Source organism: Phalacrocorax aristotelis, chromosome 9 (genome assembly GCF_949628215.1).
Source record: "Phalacrocorax aristotelis chromosome 9, bGulAri2.1, whole genome shotgun sequence".
Classification (NCBI taxonomy): domain Eukaryota; kingdom Metazoa; phylum Chordata; class Aves; order Suliformes; family Phalacrocoracidae; genus Phalacrocorax; species Phalacrocorax aristotelis.
Window position 1 is genome coordinate 11,808,778 of NC_134284.1, and position 25,332 is coordinate 11,834,109.

The 25,332-nt window shown below is 42.2% G+C and overlaps 1 protein-coding gene across 5 annotated transcripts; it reads right to left on the reverse strand.

The window, feature by feature from the left end:
- Window positions 1–169: 169 nt before the first annotated feature.
- ENTPD5 (ectonucleoside triphosphate diphosphohydrolase 5 (inactive)) lies at window positions 170–25,325 on the reverse strand. 5 transcript variants are annotated; one of them, XM_075103471.1, is made up of 16 exons: window positions 25,249–25,307; window positions 22,892–23,009; window positions 21,752–21,904; window positions 19,643–19,920; window positions 18,319–18,398; window positions 16,128–16,271; window positions 15,684–15,759; window positions 14,013–14,048; window positions 13,046–13,134; window positions 10,268–10,347; window positions 8,650–8,711; window positions 7,101–7,202; window positions 6,055–6,195; window positions 5,655–5,711; window positions 4,038–4,153; window positions 170–3,853 (listed from the first exon to the last, which is right to left on the reverse strand). In XM_075103471.1, the coding sequence occupies exons 4-16, from the start codon at window positions 19,857–19,859 to the stop codon at window positions 3,767–3,769; spliced, it is 1,287 nt and encodes a 428-aa protein (XP_074959572.1). In that variant the 5' UTR covers window positions 19,860–19,920; window positions 21,752–21,904; window positions 22,892–23,009; window positions 25,249–25,307; the 3' UTR covers window positions 170–3,766. The 5 variants fall into 5 exon arrangements, with proteins under 5 accessions (XP_074959572.1, XP_074959574.1, XP_074959570.1 ...); XM_075103473.1 differs by lacking the exon at window positions 21,752–21,904; XM_075103469.1 differs by lacking the exons at window positions 21,752–21,904; window positions 25,249–25,307 and adding an exon at window positions 24,832–24,970.
- Between the last annotated feature and the right edge of the window lie 7 nt (window positions 25,326–25,332).

Genomic DNA, 25,332 nt, shown 5'->3' on the forward strand with positions numbered 1-25,332 from the left:
ATGTTTTAAAGCTCTAATGTGTCTCTCACCTTCTTCCCTGCCCTTCTCTTGGTGCTGTATTTAATAATGGTATTTCTTGTGGAAGTGGCTAGTCTTAAGGGCTCCATGAAAAAGAGATGCAAGACAACAATAATATTTAGCAAAGAAAACTGCACCACAACATCTTGAATATTGTTAAAAATGCTTTAATTACTAAAATAGACATTCAAGATATTCTGTCTTAGGTTCCAAACACCAGCCTCCTGCATTAGACATTTGACACTCACAACATTGAGTACTGCCCATGGGCAAGATTTACATCTACGGTTAAGCAGTATCAGGAATTGACATCAGAAGAAACCAACACAAGTTTTGCACTGAAAGCCATTACTTGTGCTTCTTCAGTCACTCATATTAGGCAGTTCCTGTTAGTGACTGGCTAAAAGACATTACAAAGGATGAGATAAAAATAAGGGCTGCAAGCAGAACTCTTCTTTTAAAAGGCTGCTTAGTCTTTTGTTAAGCTAATAAATAATCTCATTGCACTAGGGTAAGTGTGAGGACTTGACTGGCTTCTCTATATCCCCCCCCCTCCTTGAGTAGTTCAGATGTAAACAGCAGGGGCTCAATTCTGCAATTTCTTGCCAAGGAAATCTTTGAGCTGAATTTTTGTTTCTCATGACTGCAGGACCAGGCCCCTGATAGAGAGCAGCAGTTTTGCTTCAGGTAATGAACTGTGCCACTGACAAATGAAGGCCCTGAGCATTCAGATTTAATGCAACTTTGGTACTGGCAAGCAGATGCTCCCACCTAGCATTTGTAGTACCAGAGTTTGAGGCAAGGGACACGGAAAAGAAACTTCTGTGTGGTACATGTCTTGTTCTAGACCATCTTCCCTTCAGACAAAAACCAAACTCTTAAGTACTCCTCAGGGCTAGCGTCTGTTCAGTTGGCAGACACGCTGCTGCTGCTTGTTCCTCACCTTTAACATCCCACCTTCCCTGTTTCAAATACAGCCTTGCTACTTATGGCTCAGCCCCAAGGCCTAGTAAGAGTTTGTCATAGCACTGGCTCAGACTGAAAGATGACTTCTGGATTATTAAATTAGCTGGTTCTCAGGAGCAATGCAGCCTGGCCGGTAACTGCTGCATCCTACTTTGTGTTCTCTGGGAATACAGAAGTGAATACAATTGTTTACTGAAGACAAAAAGAATGCGTTTGCAGTCACCTTGTTGTGCAGACCAGACCATGTACTAAGTTTTGCCCAACACTAGGAACGGGAATAAGAAGTATTTGTGGCTGTTTCTTCATGTTCAAACAGAAGCTCCTAGCAAGGAAGCAAGAGTTTGGTGTGACATGGAGGAATTTCCCAACATGGAGCTCAAAACAGGTTCTGGTAAGGAGTACAGGTAGGATGAGCATTTCATATTTCAAAGAAACAGCCTGAATTTACAGTAAGGTGTCAGTGGTGGGACCAGTACAGGTCACCAACCCTTGGACTCTTCTTGCTGACTGAACTCCTTGCACCCTAGCACCATAAAACCTGAGACAGGAGAAGGGGGTAGCTTAATGAGCCACAGTCAGACTTGTGCTGCTAACTAGAGGAAGTGGAGTAATGGTCACAGTAAGGCAAATTTCTGAGTCTCCAAACTGCTTGGCAAGATCAGTGAGGCATAAGCGTACTACTTCCTTCCCTTGCTGGGAATTGCCACTTACTTTCAGTTTGCAGAGAAGGTAACGTGAGGGCAGTCTTTGGTTTTACAGAAGTGGGAAAGGTGTGTTACAGCAAATAGGTAAGTGCAAGTGCCTGACATGAGTGTTCATCACAAGAGATCAGTGGATAAAAGCTTCCCTTAGTCACCTACGTAATACCTCTCTGTTCTTCTGACTGGGGTAAATTCATCTTTATGTTGCACATGCTGTGGCGAGTAGATGATACTAATTTTTTGTTAAATAGGAGCAGACGTGAGCTATCTGCTAACTATTTCATGGGCTGGAAAAAGTGTCTACAGCTGTTTCTATTAAGGACAATGCAAGGTCTGCACTTGGAGCCTCAAGGTATTCATATGATCTTGATATTTTCTACAGCCAATTAAAAAAAAACCCAGGATCCTACAGCCCAGCTTTCTAGCTTATCTGACAAGATGCTTTATTTAAAACATTGATCTCTCATTGCTTCTATGGGTTTTGGTGTGAAAGAGAGGGCAAGATTCACTTTAAATTGTTACTCAAATAGCTTCATGCTATCCTGACAGAAGTTTTGGACTTCCTAAACAGATGCAACCCTTTTGCTGGATGTGCTGTTCTAAAGCCCTGCTGTATGTTAAAAATAATTCCAGAGCGATGCAGGGCTGCACACACCTTTTTATGGGTCCAACTCCACTATATTAAGTTAAAGAGAAATTAAGCTTAAAACAATTTAAAATCAATAAAGAGTAAGCAAACCAGGGATAAGAAAGCAAAGCTACTTCTGCTCTTGTTCTCAGTTTCTGATGCTAATTCTGCTTTCTTCCTATTTTTGCCTATTAAACAACTGCAAAAACAAATTGTTTCACCACATCTCTGCATTCAGAGGAGGTTCCTAAGGAGAGCGCAGGAAGCAATAAGTCCAAACTTTCAGATGGAAAACCACACCTTAGAGCTCACTCAAGAAAATGGACTGTGCTGTTGTAACAGCTCGCTGGCCCAGCAGGTCCCTCCGTGCTGCGCAATGCCTATTTCCCTTGTGCTAGCGCTAGACTTGACTCTTTGGTGAGCTGATTTAACTCAGGTTTGGTGTCGTGAATTGGTTCACCAAGGAACCGGAGTAACACCAGCATCAGATGAAAGGCAGCTGTGGGAGTGCCTTCCTGAGAGCAGAGAAATGGAACTGCCTCTCGCAGCGAAGTGAGCTATCAGATCAGCCATTTCACCTGACTGCACCATTCATTTTCTTGTGGGTGTAATGTGACAAGCATTTGTTTTGGCAGTGGAGTTTAAATAGCTGGCGCTGCTCTAGCTGTGCCAGCACAACTATGTGTTATGACTACATGCAAAATCAATCAAGTTAGTTCTCAGGTCTGGTAGCCAGATGTACAGTAGAGCTGCACAGATTTCTAAAGGGCAGCAAAAAGGAACACAGCCAAGCACGTTCTGTGTAGGAAACGACTGCTGCCTAAAGAAATGCTTGGTAAGTTACAACCTATGTTTTAGCCAACACCTTTCCCAAAACCATGCCCAAAGTGTGCTTATAGCAGGCCCCTTTTTGAAAGACTGGAGTCTTATTGCAATGTATTAGCTAAGCTAATAGCCAGGTACTTGGAAGGCTGAGGCTGGCAGCATCCAGAGTTGTTCACTTTTCTCTGAATGACTGTTGATGCCATCTTTAAGTTCTGTATTTAACATCTCACAAGCAAACTTAAGTTATGGGTATTTAAAATAAAAAGGGGAGGGGAATCATGTGTCTCTAGTCTACCACCACATGCCAGGTACTCTGTGCTTCTAGCAATGGGTTGCTATACAAATGTGCTGGTGAAAGCTGGCTTTGAGGCCCTTGTGGATACTCTGCTGCAGTTTAGGCCTTTTGACTTTCAGAAGGCAGCTTCTGGATCATTTATGGCAATCTCAATTATAAACCATACTGTGACAACTCTCATTATGCATGATGCCAATCCAGGGTGAAGATGTGGTCTACAGCTTTGGTCCACGTTCTGCTCTGTGACCAACTCCAGCTGAACAACATACCTTGAGATTTCAATTTGCTTTCACAGCTTTTCAGAAACGCTGAAGTCCACAGGAACGTCACAGCTCAATAGGTTATGCCCAGAGACTGCAGTAGGTGAAAGGTAGCACCCAAAGTCCAGCTTGTCTCTATGTTGTTCACTTTCTTTGTTAACTACAAAGGAAGAAAAAGTTGTTCCCAACAGTTCTCTAGATTCGTATGTTGCACAGATGACAGCAACTACACATAAGACCCTAGAAAGACTCAGTAGATAAAGAGCCAGAAAAACAAACTAAGGCATGTTGATTGATAAGAGAAATTTGGGAGCTGGCCTCAGCATTTAAATGTTTTTTCTCACCTGTAAGAGTGTGTTGTCCCTAAATCCAAAACCTTCCTTTAGTAAAGCAGTGATGTAAGTAAGATCCATGCAGAGGAAAGGACTGGCTGAGTTGTACCTCTCCATGTTATCACAGACTAGAGAAGAAGAAAAAAAAAAAAAAGGATCTCAGCAAAATAAAGAAGCTCTTATCCACGTTATACATTTGAACTGACCTCAAGCCAAAGCCTACTAAAACAAGCCACCCACTTCTATTAATGGGTACATTAATAGAATACATGTTCTATAATCTTGGAGAATAAACCATATAGTACTTCCAGTTTCTCTTAACTTCATCATAACTACATCTTATATTAACAGCAACATAAACTACATAGTTCTTTTGAAGGCTGAATCTCTGCTCAACTGATAACTGGCAGGGAGTCTTTCAAGAAGACAGCATCATTTGTCTTCCTTGTCCAGTCTCCAAGGACGGCTCCAGAAATGGACGCCATCTTCTAGGTTGGCAGCAGCTTTTATCTTCTTTTCCAACCACATGTGTTCAAGGGCATGGAAGAGGCTATTGCCCAACCAACCACTCCCTCACTGCAGCTAAGTCTCAAGATTCCACAGTAAGGGTGACAGCCACCAGGAAATAGATTTGCAGTAAGCGTTGTCTTCTGGACCTACTGTTACTGCCCTGTTCTACAAGCATCAAGAGCAGAGTTCACTTCTTTTTAAGAAACTGATAAGCAGCATCCTCCTGCTATTGAAATGAGAAAGAGGACCATTAATTTAGGATCACAGAATTGATCTCCCGATGCTCTAAAACTAAATAAATGGTTTGATAGTGTTAGATGACATCTTAATTGCATCTTTGGAAATAAGCTCTCTCAGTATCCAGGGAAACAAAACAAAACACACTCAAACTTTAGAGCCTAATCCCCCTATTCAAAACCATCTGAGCTTCTAGGGGGATTAAGTTTAACTGAAAAATCATTAGAATTTAGTTCCTATTTTAGAAAGAAATTGGTCCTGAACTACATAATTAAGATTCTTCTGGTGACAAATACGGTGTACTACTTATCATGAGGATGATCACAATTCAGAGGTTAATGTCTTGCTCAATAGCCTGGTAAGGTGGGAGCTTTTTATTCACAGGAGGAGGCAACAAAACTAGAACAAGCACTCAGGGAAAAAAGTCAGGGGGAGGGAAAGGAATGCAGAAGAGACTGTCAGACTTAAACAACCTCTGCTCTCTTCCTGCATTTTGCTAGACATTAAAAAGGATTTAAGGTGACAGACTTACAGGAGTCAGCACTCCTAAACTCAGAGAGTTGCAGTTTGAAAGGAGCTCTTGATACAGCAAATTCACTTTCTTTTGTACTGACGTTTATGAACTATCTCCCTCCTCTCCTGAGCAGAACTGCAAAGCTGCTAACGCCTTGTTTCCCCTTGCTGCTCTTTAGTGATTTCTTCTGCACCAGTTACAGGTGTTGGCTACTAAAAGCTAAGTAACATGACATGGAAGGTATAAGTGGAATAAAGGTTAAACAAACATCTTTCTAAAAGTTAAACTTACATTATGTACTGCCTAGAGACAATAATATTTTTGTTATTTCTCATCCCCACCAGTTTCCCAAGTTTCATGACTATTACCTTCTTTGGCTTTTCTTTCAAAATCTTTCACTTCCAGAACACCTCCCTGTTCATAATCTGAAAAGGAAGAGGTGAGAAAACATTGTCATAGATCTGAAGGCATTTGTGTTCTTTATCTAAGTCGTCCCCAGAGTGCAATTTGGTGATACTGGACTAGGAGTGAGATCTGTTGGTAAGAGAAGGCAGCTGCAAGTATAACTGGAGCTCAGAGCACAAAACTCATCTGCTGAACTCTGAACATCCAACTGCATTGACGCGTTCATTCCCTGAAGGTATTTTGTTCATTTCCCCTTTTTCAACGATGTTCCTTTCCCCTGCTCCCCTTGGCTCCAGCCTCCAGGGTTCCTCTGTCTACCTTCTGGTCGACACACATATAGTAGATTATCCCAAACCAAGTTACCTATTAGGTTGGTGTCAACTGCACGATCATAGTAATAGGAGAAAGCGTAGAAGGAACTTCCACGAATCTCATCTGGTTGGTGCAGTTTCCCTTTGACAACCTTGAGTACGTCCAAGTAGCAAGGCTTGAATCCTGTTTCTCCTGTCAGGAAGACACAGACGGGGTGAGCCAGAGAAGCATATCCAGGAGATGGAAGAACCAGTGGCAATAGGATGAAAAACGGAAGAAGCAGATATTAAAGCATCAGAAGAGGTGAGAAGAGCTTAGATATCCCTTCTGTAATCCAGCATGGCACCTGCATGCAGGCAAGGCCTCTAGATCCTTATCTATCACCATCATCAGGTGGAACTGGTTGGAGCAGATCATAGCAATATCTGAAAGGTGCACTGCGCAAACTAGTGTTTGCATAGGTGCATGAAAAGCTTCCTCCACATCAGACAAAACTCCCATTGTTATGTTCTGTGGTCAGCAGAATCTCATTTACATTTGCTACCAACTGCTAGATAAAAATCTTACTTTCCCTCTCCAGCACAGTGTAGTTTTATCCATCCACTCAACACACATAAAACTCAGCTCTCCTCTTCCCCATGGTGAAGCAAAGCAGCATCAGTCACCAAAGGGATCTGTTCTAGTCACTGATGGTAGCAGCTTCACCCTCTGTATGCAGTGTTAGGGATAGTATCTTAAGAAATAGTTCCACAAGTGAGATACACTTTGGCCTACCAGTTATGGTACCCTAACGCAGCCAGAGTTTTGCACAAAGCCTCAGAAAAAGCTCTCTTATTTGCACAAGTAACTCTGAATGTTTCCTATAAAGGTAGTGTTTGTAATAAGAGATGACAGAGAGTGATCTCAGAGTACGGGGAGCACAGGCCAGCTACTCTTACAGCTTCAGATTTTTCTTTGGATCTGTCAAACGTCCACATCTATGACTGGACAAGTATCATTCATAATCCAAGGCAACTGATAGAGTATTTGCCAAGAAAACACTCAGATTCTTAAGACAAGACTTATCTTACAAGAAGCAACAAGGCTCCATAGTTTACCTTCTTTGTTGCCACCATACCGGTATTTCACTCCCCCAAAGTGCCACTCTGCCTCCAGCTGCTTTGGCAAACAGGAACTGCGGAACATCTGCCCATCCACAGCTGGAATGCAACCAGAGGGGAGAGTCCAAAAGGATAGAATTTAACACAGTTATCAATGAATATGCAGAACCAGAACAGAAGAGGCTGAAAGATCTTCATTAAGGTCTTCAAGCAGAAGTATGAAAATCTGAATTGATGGATGCTGCACAAACTGATTATGAATTAAGGACCAGCCTCAGTCTGGAAAAGTTGTGTCCATTTTGTCCTGCAAGCTGCAGAGCAGCTGGGCTTGTCATTTGTTAATGAGATATAAATGGTAGAAGGATATCTGGATAATGGCCATTCACCACAGAAGACAAGAAACAAGAGAGGTAATTCATTCAACACACAGATACACAAACCCTAATAAACAGCAGAAAACTGAGGCAAACAAAGCAACTGAGCAATGAAGACAAAAACTCCTAAGACACTGATCAATGGCCACTACAGGATCCAATGAACGTACCCTTGAAAGGTTCAGCCAGAAATATTGTGACTGGTAAGGAGAAAACATGATTATTGTGGCCAGCACAGGTCTCACAGAAAAAGTAAACTTCTTACAGAATGGTTGAGCAGGATTGTGGGACTGTGCAAAATTGACTATGGGATATTTAGGGGAAGGCTCAAAGGCAGGGAAAGGGGAAATCAAGGGATCAGGGAAGTGCAAATGTGGGACTACGGAGGGGATGACAGAAGAAGGCAATCACAACTAAGCAGGCAGCTGGTCAGTATGCTTTTCTGGCTGAGCCTGTGACCAATCACTGCAGTCTGTCCTATCTTCTTATACCCTGTTCCCAACAATTTTTTATTTGAGTACATTCCAGGAATTATCAGAAGTCCATCTAGCTGGCAAGTAAGAATCCAGAAGGTGGAAAGACTCCAGGTCCTGGCCAGAGACTGGACAAAAGGCCCGAGGTCTCAACATGAAAACTGGAAGGACTTAAGGTCTGGGTCAGAGACTGGAAAGACTCAGGAATGTAAGTGTGAATTCAGGTTAGTGAGAGCGTGTGTGAGATGCTGGTGAACTTCAAGCTGGACTAGTCAGTCCAGGAGGTCTAGGGAACATAGCAGGCCAGCCAGATACCAGAGAGACCTATAAAGTTGGTTTGTCCTAAGCAGCAATCCTTAGAAAAAGGATGCATTTGTGCTGTTTGTGTTTCTGTGGATGCTTGCAAAGCTGTGTGTTTGTGGCTGGCCATGTCTATATGGTGTTTGTATGTTCCCATGTGTGCATTTCTGGAATTTGCACTTGGTCTCACTGCTGGCTGAACCTGAAATTAGGGAAAAGCAGCTGTCTCACAAGACAACTCCTTATCAAGTGGCAGCTTGTCTCCAGACAGATCTATACCAGTGAAAACATAGAAAAGCAAAAGATACAGAAGTGAAGACATGGGGAATGGGCTGCTGACACAAGACTAAATCTAATGACCTCTTCAAAAATCTTGGATGTTTTATCATATGAACATACCTTCCATATTCAAAGCTCCAAGTGTTGCTAGTCTGGCAGCTTTTAGTCCAAACCCCAAATAGCTGCAAACAACAAAGACAGACATTACAGTTTTAATTCTTGCACATCTGGTATGCTTCACCCACAGCCTCTTCCTAAACCCTGGAACACCCAAACCAAATTTCCTTTCTCTGCTTCCCACAAGTCTCCCCTCTCTAAAACAGAGTTCCCTTTGCCAGAACAATTCCAAGTACCAAAAGAGTGACACTAACCCAAGAATTACAAAGAGCTGTAAAATGGGTAAATCTAAAACTGCAAAGTGGTTAGAGCTGATGTGACATTTCTAAAAGACATTCACCAAAAGCAAAAATGCATAGTCTTAAAAACAAGGGAGAAAGAATATGTGAGGAGTGCATGGGGAAGAGGATGGCCATTCTTACATCATGCACATAAGGCTATGTACTCGTAGGGCAGAACTAATAGGAGAACTGCAGAACCTCCCACTAAACAGGAGCTGTGCCTTTGTGTGAAATTCACCTCTGTTTGACTCCACAGACTACTACTATACTCATTAGAAGCTAGGATGTGAACAACATTTATGAGAATGTCATTACACATTGCTGGCTTCAGCAACACAGCTAGATTAAAAACCTCTTGCCTTTCATTTCCACCTCTACGTTTGGCTACTTATCCCTTTAGTTATGTCAGTGCAAATGTTTACAGAATAACTGGACTTCAGCTAACCTCCAGCTCCCTCATTTTTAGGAGATGATTTTCAATCCCAGTTATTTTAAGTGACCTAATGGACTGTATTGGTGAATACAGGAACCAGTTACATCAGTAAATATAAGCAGTAGGAGAGGAGGACTATTAAACCAGCTTTTCTGTCAAGTAAGCATATTCTGTAACTGACTGAGATGATAACCTTCACCCCACTAGTAATGGGCTGAGACCTCTAAAGGTTCCTTCCAACCCAAACCATTCTGTGACTCTGACTCTATGACTCTATTATACATGGTCACGTTCTCACTGGACTCTAAGTCATGTGGATAAACTCTCTGGATTTGACTGCAGACATCTCAGAAACTTGTTAGCTTAATGCAATTAACACAATTACATTATTCCAGGTCAAGTATCCCCTCAAATTGCTTCAAGAATCTGTTGTGCTCCATGGTCTGTATCAGCTGCCTGTGGTTGTCTCTCTTTGGTTTACATCAGCCTAGGTTTTACTTTTTGTCCGGTTGCTGATGAGATGTGCCATTTTGAAGAAGGAAAAAGTCTCAGGAAGATCCTCCTTCCAAATCTCTGACCAGGTTCAGTTCTGACTACTGGCATGATATCGACCTTTCTGCTTGGTCCAGAATATCTGGCTTGAATTGAGAATTCTTCCCCTTAAATATAGTGGCTCATAATGCTTCCTCGTCATTTGACAGACTGACTAATATTCCCTTACAGTGATGTAAACCATGATCTTGGAACATTTCCACTTGAACTAATGTTTCAAGCAGATAAGAAAGCTAGTAAAAAAAGTAATGGTCCCAAGAGCTGGTAACAGGATGACATGGCCATTTTTGGTTAGCTCAGGGGCTGCAGAAAGACTGATTTTCCCAGTGGAGACAGCAGCCTTTAGGCTCCTCACCTGTGGGTATAGAGCTTGTAGGTGCTATTAAACATTTCAAATGAGGTAAGAAAATCCCCAGGGGTTTCCTTCAAAGTTTCCTAAAAGTTAAGTAAAAGAAGAAATCTTTTAGTTTCTATTATGCAATAAAAAATAACCAACTTTGATCTAATATCACAGGTATACCCATAGGGTTTACTGCACACTCATCTGATCTGCTTTGAAAACGAAGAACAGTTTTCCAATGGTGCCCACTGCTGTAATATCTGCAGCTTTTAATAGAGTTCATTTATATGCATCTTTTTGTTACTTCAATGTATGATAGGGAAGTGCAACAGATCAGGATGAAAATACTTTCTAATTCAGTACACCTTAATTTTCAGAGTACTTTACTTCTGTGCTAGTCTTTATATACACAGTCCCCTTCAAAATCAGCTGACATAAAAGCACTATGAACTTTTGCAGGTCAGACTAAACATCTCAATTCAGGAACTCAGAAGAATTAAAAATGCAAAGTGAAGTATAAGTCACATTTTCACCATATTAAATGTCATGCTGATACTCAAAGAAACACTGTGACCACTCATTCCCAGTCTTAGGGCTGCTTCATCTCCTGCTTTACGTGCTCTCCTCTAAATTAACCCCTTGTCTCACAACCTCCAGTTTTCCTCCTTTCACAGCCTTTCCTCCATGCACATCTCAGCCCCACTGGCACTCAGTGCCTACTTTCTTGCCAGACTGTCATATTCTTGTAGATCTGTACCAGTTCAGGTCTCATTCCTTTGCTGTTCCTTTACTTCCAGTGCTGCAGGTCTCAATCTCTGTTTCTGTCTTTCCTCTGCTAGTGACCTCATTCTCCCATCCCTTCTTGGCCCTGTGCATTCGTATCAGACACTCTGTTACTCTGGGCCAAGCAGCAGAATCTCAGAGAGGACTGAAGCTGCAGAGTCCCTGTAGTTACCACTCAAGTATGCAGATATAGCAAAAATAACTCCGATCTGGAACTGTAGAGTCCTAGACAGAAGCCTGCTTGAAGCTGAAAGAGATTTGGCAGCATTCAGCTTGAGTTTCTCCCAGACACATACAAATTGGAATTTGTTTTGGGCCTCAGATAGATTTTCATTGGAATGGCAGTCACATCCTTGACCCAACATATCCAGACTCTGCCATATTTTGAGTTCTGTTCCTAAACCTTACATTACAAAAACTTTTAAGAAGAGATCCTGAAAAAAAAAAATTGTTAGGAGAAAACAACTGGCTTTTTTCATGCCTTACTTTCCAAATATGTAGAAATCCTCACACCCGTCCCAAACAAGGCAGGCACTGGACAGACAATTTCATGGTGATTATGATTGGTTTTCAGTTGCTCTTCACCTTGGCAATAACACCATGAGAAGCATAACACTAGCTTTAAAACAGCTCCATTATATGTCCTCTATTTGCTTGTAATTTATATTTCATTAATGAATCTCTTACTATTACAGTATTTTGTTCAAAATGAATAAAAGAGCGAACATGTGCTTGCCTCAGATTGCAAGAAGGGAAAAAAACCCCTCTGCACATCAAAGGGGGAAATCCCTGCTAATTCCATCAGATGGGAAAAACTCTTCAGAAACATACTGAGCTATGTATGTGCTTTTTTGTATGAACTGGGCAATGCAGGCAAGAAGCAGACATAGCGTACAAGCAGGCGACGTGAACCTTGACTTCCACACTGCCTTACAAATTCACACCCTTGGTCCTGGGTCAGTAGCAAACCCTCGAGGCATTTTCCTGCAAGGCTCTAAGAAGAGGTTTGAATCCTGGGCTGCAGGTCAGCCTACTTCACAGTCCTGTTTATCCTCAAAAACCCTGACATGCGACACCCTTTCCTGTTGGTCCAGCGCCCACTTCAGCAGGTGTTATCAACACAAAACAGAGGGCAAACCAAGAGTACTTGAGGCTTTTGCTGAGCAAGATAAGGTAGCACGTCAATTTTCAGCATGACCCCACCATTGCAGAATTAAAATATCCTGATACGAAAAATATGTGTTTTGTGATCCCTGAACACCCTTTGAGAATCTCAATTTCTGTAAACAAAAAAATGTTAAACAAAGGATTCCTTCAGAAAAAGGGACAAAAACAACTTCACAATATCAAGGTACAGAATGCTATAGTGCCCTTCCGATACCCATGTAATTTTCCCACAAAAACTTCAGACCTGGGTCCTGTTCAAACTGTTTCTAAAGAGCTACAGAATTCCTGATAAATCCAGCAGAGATGGACTAAGGGACAGAGAGGGGAATTCTCAAAGAAATGAGAAGAAATTCATAAGAAAACAAGGAGGGATTGGCTGTGTTATTATAAAAGCCGTCTGCCCCATGAGACACCCCCTTCCAAAATTTAGTAAGGATCTGCTATCAGACTGGAATGGAGAAGAGAAGAAAACAAACTCAGGGCAAACTCTAAATTTCTTGTAATATACAAGAATACTCCCTGGAAATGTTCTACATTTATTGAATACAAAACAATTGTCTGCATTAATGGGGCTTTCCCAGGCTGGGTCTAGAAAACAAAAGCTGTTTCTCTTTGGTTTTACCCATTTGCTTTCTTTCTTTTTTCTTCCTTGTTATCCAGGCTCCTTTGTCTGCAAGTGCCTATCAGCCAACTGCTGATGTCAAAGGGAACAGAAATACAGATGTTCTGTACACCACAGATGATGAGACAGTGGTGACAAAATGATACCAGAGAGCACAGCAGTGCTCACGTCTCTCCACTGGCCCTGCAGTCCCAGCGCACGCTCTTTTAACCACTCCTCACCTCAAACTGTGGCAGGAATGTGATTTGGGTTGAGGCTCCTCCCAAGTCCAGAGTCCCAACAGTATGCTGGTTCTGGCCAGACAGCTGCCCTGCAAACAACATCATGCTCAGAACAGCCCCAAGTGCAGAACACTGCATGCATGTTCAGGCAGCCACCAGGTTATCGCATTATCACAGCAATACAGGAGGGCTGAGGTGGCCTTCAAAGACAAAAAACATCACAGAGAAAAGGTAGGCAAACAGAAACTATTACAACGAGATTCACAGGACTTTTTTCCTTGATTTCAATTTCATCCCCAAAGAGACAAAAGCAGATAAATCTCTGGCTACCCAGCAGAAGCTGGAAGTCCAGCAAAAGTAAGAGATGAAGTATCTCCTGCAGAAGAACGCCAGGGTGGGTACGTAAGTTTTGTAACCACCTCCAGCTGGTCAAGAGCAGTAGAAGAGGAAGGATAGTAAGAGCAGAACCAGCTATTTCTCTTCACCCACAGCAGCTTTTTTGCTTGCTCATGTATCCACTAAAGTACTGATTTTCTCTTCTCTTCACGAGACTCCATTCCCAGAATTTCTTAGAGCCAGTAGGCCTAAAGCACCAGTGCACTCCCTGTTATATCATTTTAGCTGCATAGTTCATGCTGGGATGAAGAATATTGTAAAACCTTGTTCCCACCTTCTAACAGATTAGCAGTACCACTCCCCTACCTACGTTACAGAAACCAGCTCTCCAGTACCTCCCAGTCCCAAGTAAATCCTGGCAGCTTCTGGATTAAGATGCCTCCTTCTTACTACAGGTGTGGCTCACCCTCTGGAACGCAGTCTGCCCGAGACAATCCACTGCGTTAGCACTGGTGCCACAGCAGGGAGGAAAAGCAGGACATGGCAACCAAGGCAGAGGAACTTAGGGTGATGGTCTCTGCAGACAAGACTTAAGTCCATATTTAGAGAGAAATTATACAGAATTAACTACCTGTCAAAAAGTTCACAGTGATCCAGGCTAAAATTCCTGCAGTGAAAAAGGAAAGAAAAAAAAAAGTCACCACTGAATATTCCCAAAACCTGCCCACCCTTACCACCCCTCCACATATTATTTATTTACCTGGAAATCATTACCAACTTAACATAACCACGCCATACTTCAGAGATTAATTCAAACTTATAATTAAGTGATATGATGCATTATTGATTCATTAAAATCTCATAAGATGGGACAGGTAGAATGTTTGTAACATCCATGCAACTACAGCATGTACAAATCATGTCTATTAGCCAAACAATATGCAAAGTAATGAGCTGACACAATTCACAAGTTTCCTTGGGCACTTTTCCCCCCTCCCAGCATCACAATTCCTAATGTGAAAACTGCAAACACACCACTCTGTGTTTTAAAAGTTGTGGTTTCTGTAATTACACTACAGGCATACTGGCAACCAGTAAACCACAAATGATTCCCCATTGACTCCAGTGGCTTGCTTGCCTCTGGCATGATTCTCACCCAAGCATAGGCAAACATGACAGTAGAAGAGGTAGGACTTTTCAATAAACCTAGCCAGGCTACACTGTGCTCAAGTATGCCTCGCTGGTCCTGCTCCCTGTCAATACAACACTTCCCCCTACTATACAATTCACCCATTAATCCTAACGACAAGCTATCCATGAACCATACTTCATTGAATACTTGCAGACTTCATGTTCCTTGTCCTTTTCTTTTGGCACATATGGACAGATTTTGCTCTTTAATCTTCCTCCATTTATTAATTGTTTAAGCGTCATGATAATTCTTTTTGCTTTCCTTGAACGCCTTCCAAACTGGCGATATATCTGCCATAATGAAGTGTTCAGAACTGAACATACCATCACAGATGGCTCTTTCAGGCATCCATGCAGAAGGCTTATTACCTGCCTATTCTCCAAGGTAACACGTCTGGAAATGTAGCCAAAATGTTACAGTGCTCTGTTCTGCACTGCAAAAATCACCACTTACTCCAAACCTACAATGTATTTCACCTTTTCTTGTATTTTAGGTTACTTCCTTTGCTACTTTACTAGCTCCATTTTTCCAATCAGAATATATTTTAAATGTATTATTTTATTATTTAGTTCTTTAGCTTATTTTTTAATACTTGCCAATTATCCTTCATTCTCCTCTAACATTCACAATGCTTCCAAACGTAACCTGAAAATTCAGGAGCTAATCATAATAGTTTATTTTTAATGCTGATATTGCAGAATTTACTAGGCACTTTCCATAACCTTCCCAGCTTGCTATATGTGATCATGTAGCCTTTCAGAGATGAACACCATCTTTCTTCCACCAGTTCCCAGGAGCAGGCTTCCACTGGTTAGCCTACTTACTTATTTCTGAGATGAGGTTCTCTTCTGGAACCTCAGAAAATTTTGGATGAACCTTCACCTGGCTAACTCATAAAACTTGTGTATCTGCATTCGCAGTCTAACAGATGACCAAGTAATCAACATCTAGGAAAAGCAGGACTGAATTGTTTCAAACAGGGCTAGAAACCTTTTATTTTTTCCCTCAGTTTAGTGACCATTTCTCTTCCCCTCTAATATCCATAATACATATCTCTCTCTTTCCCCAACTCCTCTTTGCTTTCACTTTTTCCTCCTTCTAAAAACATACCTTCATAAGACCCGTCCATGATGCTAACGCTGTCCTCTGGAACAAGAAATGGTGATTCCTCGAAGACTTCTCTCACCTGAAGAAAGAAATAATGATTAGATTCCTTGGTCTTAAGAGTCTTGTTCTGCTCTAATGGTGACAGAGAAAGTTTCCTTTTTCACAGCAGTACAAAATAAGACAAGTGTGTGGAGAAGACAAAATTCTTCTTGCAAGAGCCAGGAAAGAAAGAAACAAGTATTGTAGGTCTCTTTCTCCATGCCTTCTATCCACATCAAGACAGAAGGTTTCAGGACTACACAAGAAAGTCTGTGAGTTCCATCCTATCATGGGATTACAGTCACTGTTCACAGCTGAAATTCTTTTATGCTAAATAGAATGGAGAACTGAGCATGAAAGACAAAACAGGAGAGGAATACTAGTGCATCCAAAAGATCTTAGTATTACCTCTAAAAGCAGAGCCTGAGCTTTCTCCTCTGACAGCAAGCGCAGTCCAGCTGTGGCTTTTAAAACTACTGGGGTCTTCTTCCAGAGATGAGGTGGCACGGCATCTATGGCCATGTCCAGCAATCTTTTGACGGTTTCAGCACCCTAGAAGGAAAAAGATGTTGTTTTTCTTATGATTTCCTTCTACAGACCATCAAAAAATAGGCCTCCCAATTTCCTCTCAACACTAGTGAAACCAGTATTCAATAGCAGAAGATACCTCATCCACACTCAAGATAAGGATAAAAACTGTGCTAGACATCTCACAAGAGCCTTAGAGAGAATGTCTGCATTGGAAGGACAAGTGTATTCAGAGATATCTCTTAGGTGAGAGAAATGTCATTGTGGAAAGTGTTTGGAAGGATGGAGGGAGGCAAGGGAACTGAGTATCTGACAAAACTTGGACACCTTGCAGTATGAAGAAACTGGTACAGTTACTAACTGAAGCTGCAAAGGTCAGGAGGAATGTCTGTAGATTTAATTAAATGCAATATAAGAATTCCAAGTGTGTCCATAGAAAGTAGCGTAATTAAAATGCCAGCTGTAGAATGGTTACCACACAAGGTACAGGCATCACTGCTGGGCTCTCAGTTATTTACACTATGCTAAGAATTACAGTTTGACATTAGCAATAAACATTCTCCTGTGAAATGTTTAGAAATTTCTTTTGCAGTGAACTCTTCTCCTACCCAACAAAAAAGACAATTCAGTGAAATAATGGGAGACCTCATCAAAGTTTAAAAAAAACCCAAAAGTCATTCACTTTTCCATGAAGTTTTTCACTCAAACTCCTGTAGCACTGAATGCAACTGAGCAAACTGAGAAACCTGAAAATACCCGCTATGCTAGCCCCCAACTCCAAGACAAGACTGCTAAAGCACACAAGGTAGAGTACCTAAGCTATCATTTCTCTGGCACCTCCTTTAGCTTGTGAAAGAGCTTACTGTCAGCACAGGGGACGTGGGAAATGGCAGCTTTCTTCAGGACTGGCCCTCTGTATCACAACAACAGGATTATTTTAGTGCTCTCTGCTCTGTTGCTCATTTCTGACTCCTCATCCAATAGAGCAGCATGGAACAAGTGTACTATGCACTAATTCACACACACACCCACACACACCCAAAAATAAAAAGGATTGCACCAAACTTCAATTTCTTATTAAAATTATAAATTTATATTTTAATTAATACATTGTACAGATATATGTAATTAATACATCTGATTGTGGAAGATGGAACTGTCCAACTGTGTTTTGAAAAGCTCTGTATAAAAACAAAACAAGAAAAATCCTGAGGCAGTAGAAGAGTAACTGCCTGTACCTAAATCATTATTCAGCTAAAACTGTAACCAAATATTTGAACTGAGCATGACCAAAGCAGGTCCTGCATATCACTGAGCACTGGCTTCCAAGCCATGGTTCCAAAAATAACAGGAAAGAATCTAATTATTGGAAGCAGAGAATACACTTAAAGAACTATTAAGGCCTGACTTAACATACTAAGCGCATCTTTATTCTTCCCCTTCTCCATAACTTCTTAGCAAAATTAACTTTTGTAGATCTGACTATCCACACAAAATAATTAAATAAACATTTTTAGGAGTCAGATGAATGAGCCCTCTTTGCTTGTCAGTGTAAGATGACTAATAAAGAAAATCCCTGTGGTCTTAAGCCCTTACTTCTAAACTAAGAAATTAAAATAAAATATGGCCATTTTGAACTGCGACCTGCACTGAAAGTTTCAACCAAAAGGAAAACTGAGAAAATTATTACTAAATGAGATAGGAGTATATATTTACTCATATTTGGGGTAGCTATAGGAGAAATAAACATTGAATATGGGTGCTACTAGAGCCAAAAGCCACTTTGTCTTTGAAATTCTCAAAGGCAGATAGTCCAGTTACATATAGCATTTAAGCAAGTAATTAAGCCATTGTTCCTTTGATGAAATATGTAAAGCAATAGCTCCCATTTCATTGTGTAGAAATTAACTCACAAAGGCACGGCAACATGTTTAGAGAGCCAGCAGTAGAACCTTTACATTTTTTCTTGACTCTCTGCAGTTACACTTATTAATACTTGAACTGCTTGGTAAAATCCAAGTATTATTAGTAGAAGCAAGACCAACTCACAGGGAATGAAGGAGAGCCTTACCTTTTCAGGCTGATCAGCATAAGCAGAAAGACCTGGCTTCACAGACTCAAAGATTTCCCCTTCCAGCTCTGGAAGGTTTTCTGCACAAATGAAACATTACATAAACATTACATGAAACAGTCAGCAAGGCAAATCTTTTTCTTTAGTTTCAGAAAGGTTGCCTGCATCCCCTGTAAAGTTACTATCTTTGATTTCCCCTTGAAAACAATAATATTCCCCTCCTAAAACAAGCACTGCTCCTTCACTTCAGGAACATATTTATCAGGCTGTTGCCCTTGTATCCTGCAAGTTCTCAAACAATTTATTAAGAACATGTTATAATCAGAAATATGTTCATTTTGTATTTGTGAGCTACAATGAGTTATAGCAATGTAGTATGACTGTTGCCTAATCTTAAAATTTCTTTCCCTTTTTGTCCCCAAGCTAACTGAGAAATACTAATTCATATGAAGACACACAGAGTCAACTCCTGGTTATTCTTAGGTGATTCATCCAACTCACAAACACAGAACAGAGTTGATGGGGCTCAAGCACTTGGCTGCAAAGTGTGACCATTGCTCCCAGAGCAGCTTGGGTCTAGAAGCCATCCTTGAGTACTGCATATTACAAGTCAAGCTGAGTCTGTCAGAGCTGGATGTTGTACCAGTCCTTCCAAACTAAGGCTGAAATCACATGAAGCCACATAGGGACTATTTGTGGCCCTGAAGGGCTTATTAGCTGAGTCCCATCAACCAGCCTTCAACCTCTGCATATTTGCTGGCTCACTGTACCCAAGCTAATTCACCCTCCTGAATCCAGCTGCACATGCAGCCAGCTTGGGTACCTCTGCACTGTGTCAGAAGCAGATATACTGGAGTGTGGTGCATCTGTGCACAGGAGTTCTCCTGCAAATGGCTCAGACCTTCAAGTGCTTGTAACTCTTTAATTTACTGATTTTAATTTGCTACAAAATGTGACATATAAACATTTGCAAAATTTAAGTATCTCTTGATATAATTCAAGGTACATGCAACTTGACAAAACCAGCATAATCCTTTCTCCAACTCAACAAGCCATCCCTTTAAACAGCAGCATAGACGAAAATCTTTGGAAATTCAGAAGTCTCCAGTATACCCAGAATTAAACCTCCGAGTTTCAAAAGACATTTTCAGAGCAAAACACCACCACAAATGGACAATAATCATCTGCCAGAGAACCATTTGAAGGACAAAGAGTAGAAATCTTCAGTTGTTCCCAAATGCTGCACTGGGGAAAAAAAACTCTTTTGGGAAGTTGGAACCTAAGTCAACATACTCCAAGTACACAGACTGACACGGGGTCTTACCTGGGCTCTTCTGCACAAAGGTGTAAATGTGAATCCGGGTTCCAGTGCTTCCTGCGTCAAACATTATGCCATAAAAAGTGTTGGCTTTGGCATTTACAGGGCACACATTAGGTGGAAAGAAATCCTGAAACCACATCTCCCTGTTTGAATGGGAAAGAACAAAGGACAAAGAGGAAAATGCCAATGCTAGAAGGCTGGGAAGTCTGGAAGGTGCCATCTTGCCAGGACCCCTGGAGGCAGTCAAGCATGGATCAGCAATCACAGAGCTGCAGCAGGTCCTGTAGAGGAAAAAAAGCAGGAATGGAAATTACCAAGAGCTCTCTCCTTAAAAAGTCTGCAGGGAAAAGAAAAACCCAAGAAATCAGTCTGTACACATATATTCTGCCCTTTAGACACTTCTCAACACATCTTCCAAAAGATGTGATTTACTGCTTGTAGTGCTACAACTGCATCTAAGTGATTTGTTCTTTCAGAGTAAAGGTTTCTCCACTTCCCAAACGCAGAAGGGTTAAAGTAGTTTGCTTCCCAGTATTTCTAGTTTTGACTTTCAGACTTTTTTCTTCTCCGATTTGGCTTGAACGTTATTAACATTCAGAGACCCCAGCACCTCCAAAAAGCCCAAATGTTACCTGAAGAGAGGCATCACTGAAGGGGAGCTCAGGGCAGAACTGCTTTGCCCTAACATTTACACACTTGAAACGCTGTGGCAGAACACAAGCGTTATTCAGAGTCACAAACAAAGAGAATTTCATCTCAGGCTAAGAACAGCTGCTGGGAGAGATTAGAGCACAGGGAGAGTGAAGACATATCCTTCCAGCAGCATCCCTGTCTCCAAGAAAAGCCTGTGCTGCACAAGAGGGGCTGAACCATAAGGTACACCTGGGCTCTGACTCTGTATTTTTCAAACTTTTCTGTCTTCATTTTCGTGTTTCATCGTTTTCTCCTGACACAGTTTTCATTTTCAGAATTACAAAAAAACCCCACCACACACTCACGCCTAGACCAGTTGCCCTGAACACTCAGGTTGTTTACACAGCTTCTATAAGGCAAGGCCCCGAAGTTGTGTGACACATTATGGGATATCAAGATACAACTACACCTCCTCTCTGTTAACATGCATCTGTCTGCATAAATTTTTCCTGAGAAATGCTAATACAGGAAAGATACAGGCACAGAAACGATAGGGTTCATTAGGTGCCCAGGTAAAAAGGAGGATAAAACGCAAATAACAAAGATAGCTATATATTAACAGCAGGAAAGAACGTGCAGCCAGATGTCCTACCATATGCAGTATCGCCTGCGTTGATATACACGCAGAGCTCCCAGCATACAGAAGGAGCATAGCTCCTTATCATTATCCAGACACTTGGTAACACATCCATCCACCCACAGCACTGAATATTCTACTTCATATGCCTGTTCATCTGCTCTGCCTGAGACCCTCACCCACCTCTAGCCCTTACATTTTATTATCTTTTAGCGATCTGCTCAACCCCACAACATTAATTCTCTGGAAATCTTTTTGCCGTCTCTATCCTACATTTTCATTCCTAATCCTAACGTTTCTCCTTTCCTTCCTCTGTGAACCTGACACAGCCTCTATTCACACACACCTTTCTCCCACGCCCAAAGAACTCACTTATCCTCCACTACCTTTTATCCCAGTTTTAGCCCTCGTATGACTTTTATTATTTCCATCCTTCACCTTTGTCCCCAGTTACAGCAAAGTAAGATTAACTTTTACCCATTGTCAGTCAACAGCGTCACAAGGGGTCATTCCTTGAGTCCCTCTCTGACTCAAGTGTTCAGCTATCTCTAGGGCAAACAAAACGCACAGCCCACTGCAGAAGGGTACGTAACCTTGCTTGTCTTCTGTGACCTTTATTTCTATCTTCCTGTTCCTAGCAAATGCAGAGCATTGCAGGCAGAAGCACAAGCTCTTGACCCACTCTGCCTTTGAAGAACATTCTGAGAAGAGGAAAAAGTGACTTTACAATTCCACCGATGGGCAATAGCCCTGGCCACCCTCTGTGACAGATCAACTCTAACTGTAATAGTTTCTAAAGCACTTGCAATTTATGTGGAAATGAATAAAAACTTAGTTCTAACCTGTAATAACTTGAAAGTCCAATCCTGAAAAAATGTCACGAAAAGCACTGAGCCGTTTGGCAGCTTCGTAGCTAGGGATTTGTACTAAGATGCAGCTGGCATCACCCACATTTGCTTCACTGCAGCAAGGAGGTCTACTGAAAATCCAAGAAGCTGTGTGTTTTAACAGAACATAAACACATTAATGAGCTCTAGCTTCCAGCTGGTCAGAAGAGGTGTTGTTATTCTCATGCAATGTAAGGATTCTCCTTACTGAACAATCACAAATACAACCCAAGCACCTGCCTTAAGAACAAACTCCAGGGTTCTATTACAAACAGCACATGTGACACTTATGCAAGCCTCAGAATCTCCGATGAACCGAAAATGTCTGAGCAACTGTCATCATTAACACATACTTTTCTTCCCAGGTCTACTAGTGGATGAGCCTTAGCCTCCCATGAAACACTCCCTCACTAAGCTCCTCTTCTCTGTCCCTTCTTGGACATCCACCACCATTTCACACTTTCCATTTTCTACTTCTCCCCTGACTTCTTTTCCTTTCCATCTTTATACTCTTAAGGACAAAAAAAATCCCCCAAAGACAAAAACCCAAAGCTAACAACCTTGGGATTTTATTTTTCTCCACTCTCATTAAGAATGAAAAAAAAGGACATTGAGCCTCTTCGGTGACTGGTGCAGGCCATTTAACCAAGCGCACTAGCAAAACAGTGTGCACACAAAGCATGAAAGTAGATGAGGAGAGTAAGAAATCAAGAGACAAGAGAGGGAAATGGCAGAGCATAACAGAAATGGCAATGGAAAAGGAATTTGGAACGCGAGGGTCAGAAGAAAGAATGGAAGAAAAAATTTAGGGTAGAGATAGGCTAGAGATTAGTTACTCAGAAGGAAAAATACTTCCAGAAGAGTTCCTCTCAAACGACTTAAAATCCTAGCTGCTATCAGAATACAAGAGGACGAATAAAATGAACAACAAACAGAAAGGAGAAAACAGGGTAACAGAAATATGCTGTTCAAAACAAGTTCATTAATATAAGCAAGCAGGTAAAAGGCACAGATCAACATCAGTAGGCTCCAGTTACTGCCTTTATAAATGAGCAGCAATAATCAACATCAATTGTGAATACGTTAGGCACACACCTGAAGCAGGATGGAAGCAAGTGTTATTCCACTCTGGAGATTCCTAATGAAAACCACTTCCGAGCGCTAAGGCAAGAGACTGTGCACCTGCACTTCTTTTCTTCACCGTCGCTTTCAGCTAGTAGGAGTGGACTATGTATCAGGCAAATTATAAGGTCATGGAGGCCCATGAAATATCGGTTGAGTTGCTTTATTCAAATTTCAGTTTATCATTGCTCAATACAAGCAGTTTAACATGCTCAGATAATTACACGGGATGAATTTAAAGAAGTTGAAAGTTAACCGAGTTCAACAAGTTAGTAAAAGATTTACACAAACTTTGCAGATGACCCCAACACCACTGGCCTTGAATCCAATGACACAAGGTAGAACACTCACTTCCCAACACAGAGAAACATATCTAAATACCATCCGTGTACGGCCGATTTTAGATACTAAGCCAAAAAGTTCAAGCACATCCAATATAAAGATTTGGGAGCTACACAGATTGTACGATCCAAAAATACTGGGATGCTGCATAGACTGCCAAGACTGAAAGCAGGAATAGGAAGCAAAAAAACCCACCCTGACCAAGCTCCCCTTAAACAACAAAAGTAAAACCAATGCCAGAATAATAAGAATAAACTTTAAGACAGGAAAATACAGCCTTACTTAGAGTTTGCCACACACAGAAACACTGGTAATTTTCAAGACAAGAACGTCTCACCCACGTGCTTGGATATCTCTGACAGAAGCACACTGAAAACCCAAAACACAGCGACAGGGCACCTCCCTGTAAAAAGGAGGGATCCGAGGGGAAGGAAAAGCAGACATACACAAGGATTCCCCTCTGTCTCCTAAAATACTACTGGGAAACATTTGGATATAAAGAAAAATATTAGAAAATAATTACAAATATTTACGAGGTGTAGATATTTAGGCAATTATTTTAGGAAACAAAATAGACTAATCATGTAATTCAATTCATACTGTTACTTATTGCTCATGCACACCAAAAATCATTCAGACTGGGAGGTCTATCTTCTGCACTAAAACAGGAACAAAACCTATTTCCCAGACAAGCAGCTTTTACACTCAACACTCACGATCAGACAAATACATTTTCACTTTTTTTTTTTTTTAAACAGAAACAAAAAGTAATTACATTTTTCCGGACTTATTTTTATCTAGTAAAAAAATACCTTCTTGGATTGTTTTGACAAAAATTTATGCTTTTTAAAGGTACCCAGATTAAAAAACAACAGAAAGAATAACTTAATTCATTGGCAAGGTTTCCCAGCGTTTCCATAAAGACAATGGTGCAATTTTCTTTGCACACAGACATCTGGGGTAAAAATCTTGATCTAGAGCTTTAAATGCTAGAAAAAGATAGAACCAGCTCACAAACATGCGTTATCAGCAGTTTTTAATCTTCCTTTTCCCCGTCCTGAGGCTCCCAATACACATTATTTATTTATTCTCATTTCTGGCCAAGTGAGTTTTCAATTTCCCTACTTGATTCGCCCACGGCAGCTTTCCAAGCAGCTGCCGCGTTAGCCCTGCGCTCCCGCAGCGTGTTAGCGAGCGCCCCTTTACACCTTTGTCGCTGTACTCCCTCGGGGGCTGTAAACTGCATTTTTTTATTGCGCCAACCGGTATTCTTAGATTTTGGGTGCAGGGGGCCTTGCCTTGGGGTGCAATCTGAACTCCGGGAGAACTCCAGTGCAAATTTCAGCATGATGCTGCTAGCTGCGTGCCTTGAAAGCATTCACCAGAGCTTCACCGGGAGTAATGTGGCGACAGGCACCCGCCGCCCCGTTCCCACACCTAACCACCGTTACGGCCGTACGACTTTTTAACTTTTATACACCTCAACGGCAAAGCATGATCCCTTCCTCCGCGTCAAGCAGCTGCAATCTCAACCCTTACACTGAACGCGCCTAAAAATCACGCACCCCTACCTCCGTTTTCTCTCCCCCAGCCCAAGAGCGCGCCCGGCGTCCGGGACCCGCCGCCGGCACCGGCAGCGGACGGCGCGTCCTTCTGCCCGCCCCAGGCGGCAGCGCCGCGGCAACGAACGGAAACGCCGCCGGCTTGTCGGCTGTGGCGAGTCTGACGCCGCCCCCCGACACCACCCCGCCGCCACACCCGGGGCGCCGGGAGCGGGGACGGGAACGGGGGGAGGGGGGGCGGCTCCCCCAGCCCCGAGCGGCTCTGTGCCCGCTCCTCCGCGGCGCCCGGCAGGACAGCGGCGGCAGCCCCGAGCGGGCCCGATCCCGGCGCCGCTCGGGTGGGGCGGCGGGAAGGGGCGTGGTTTCCATGGCAGCGCGCGCTGCCACACACCCCCCGCCCGCCCCCGCCGCTGCGCGCGCGCTCACCGGTCGCTCGGAGCGCTGGCAGCGCCACATCTCGCCGGTCCTGCGTGTCACGTCAGCGCGCCCGCGTGACGCGGCCCAGTCGCG

Coding starts and splice junctions, on each gene's coding strand:
- ENTPD5 (XM_075103470.1), bottom strand. CDS start 19,859: ATGGCACCTTCCAGACTTCCCAGCCTTCTAGCATTGGCATTTTCCTCT. Junction 14,049..15,683: donor CATGGACGGGTCTTATGAAG/GTATGTTTTTAG, acceptor TTTTCACTGCAG/GAATTTTAGCCTGGATCACT. Junction 4,154..5,654: donor TGAAAGAAAAGCCAAAGAAG/GTAATAGTCATG, acceptor CTTCTTCTCTAG/TCTGTGATAACATGGAGAGG.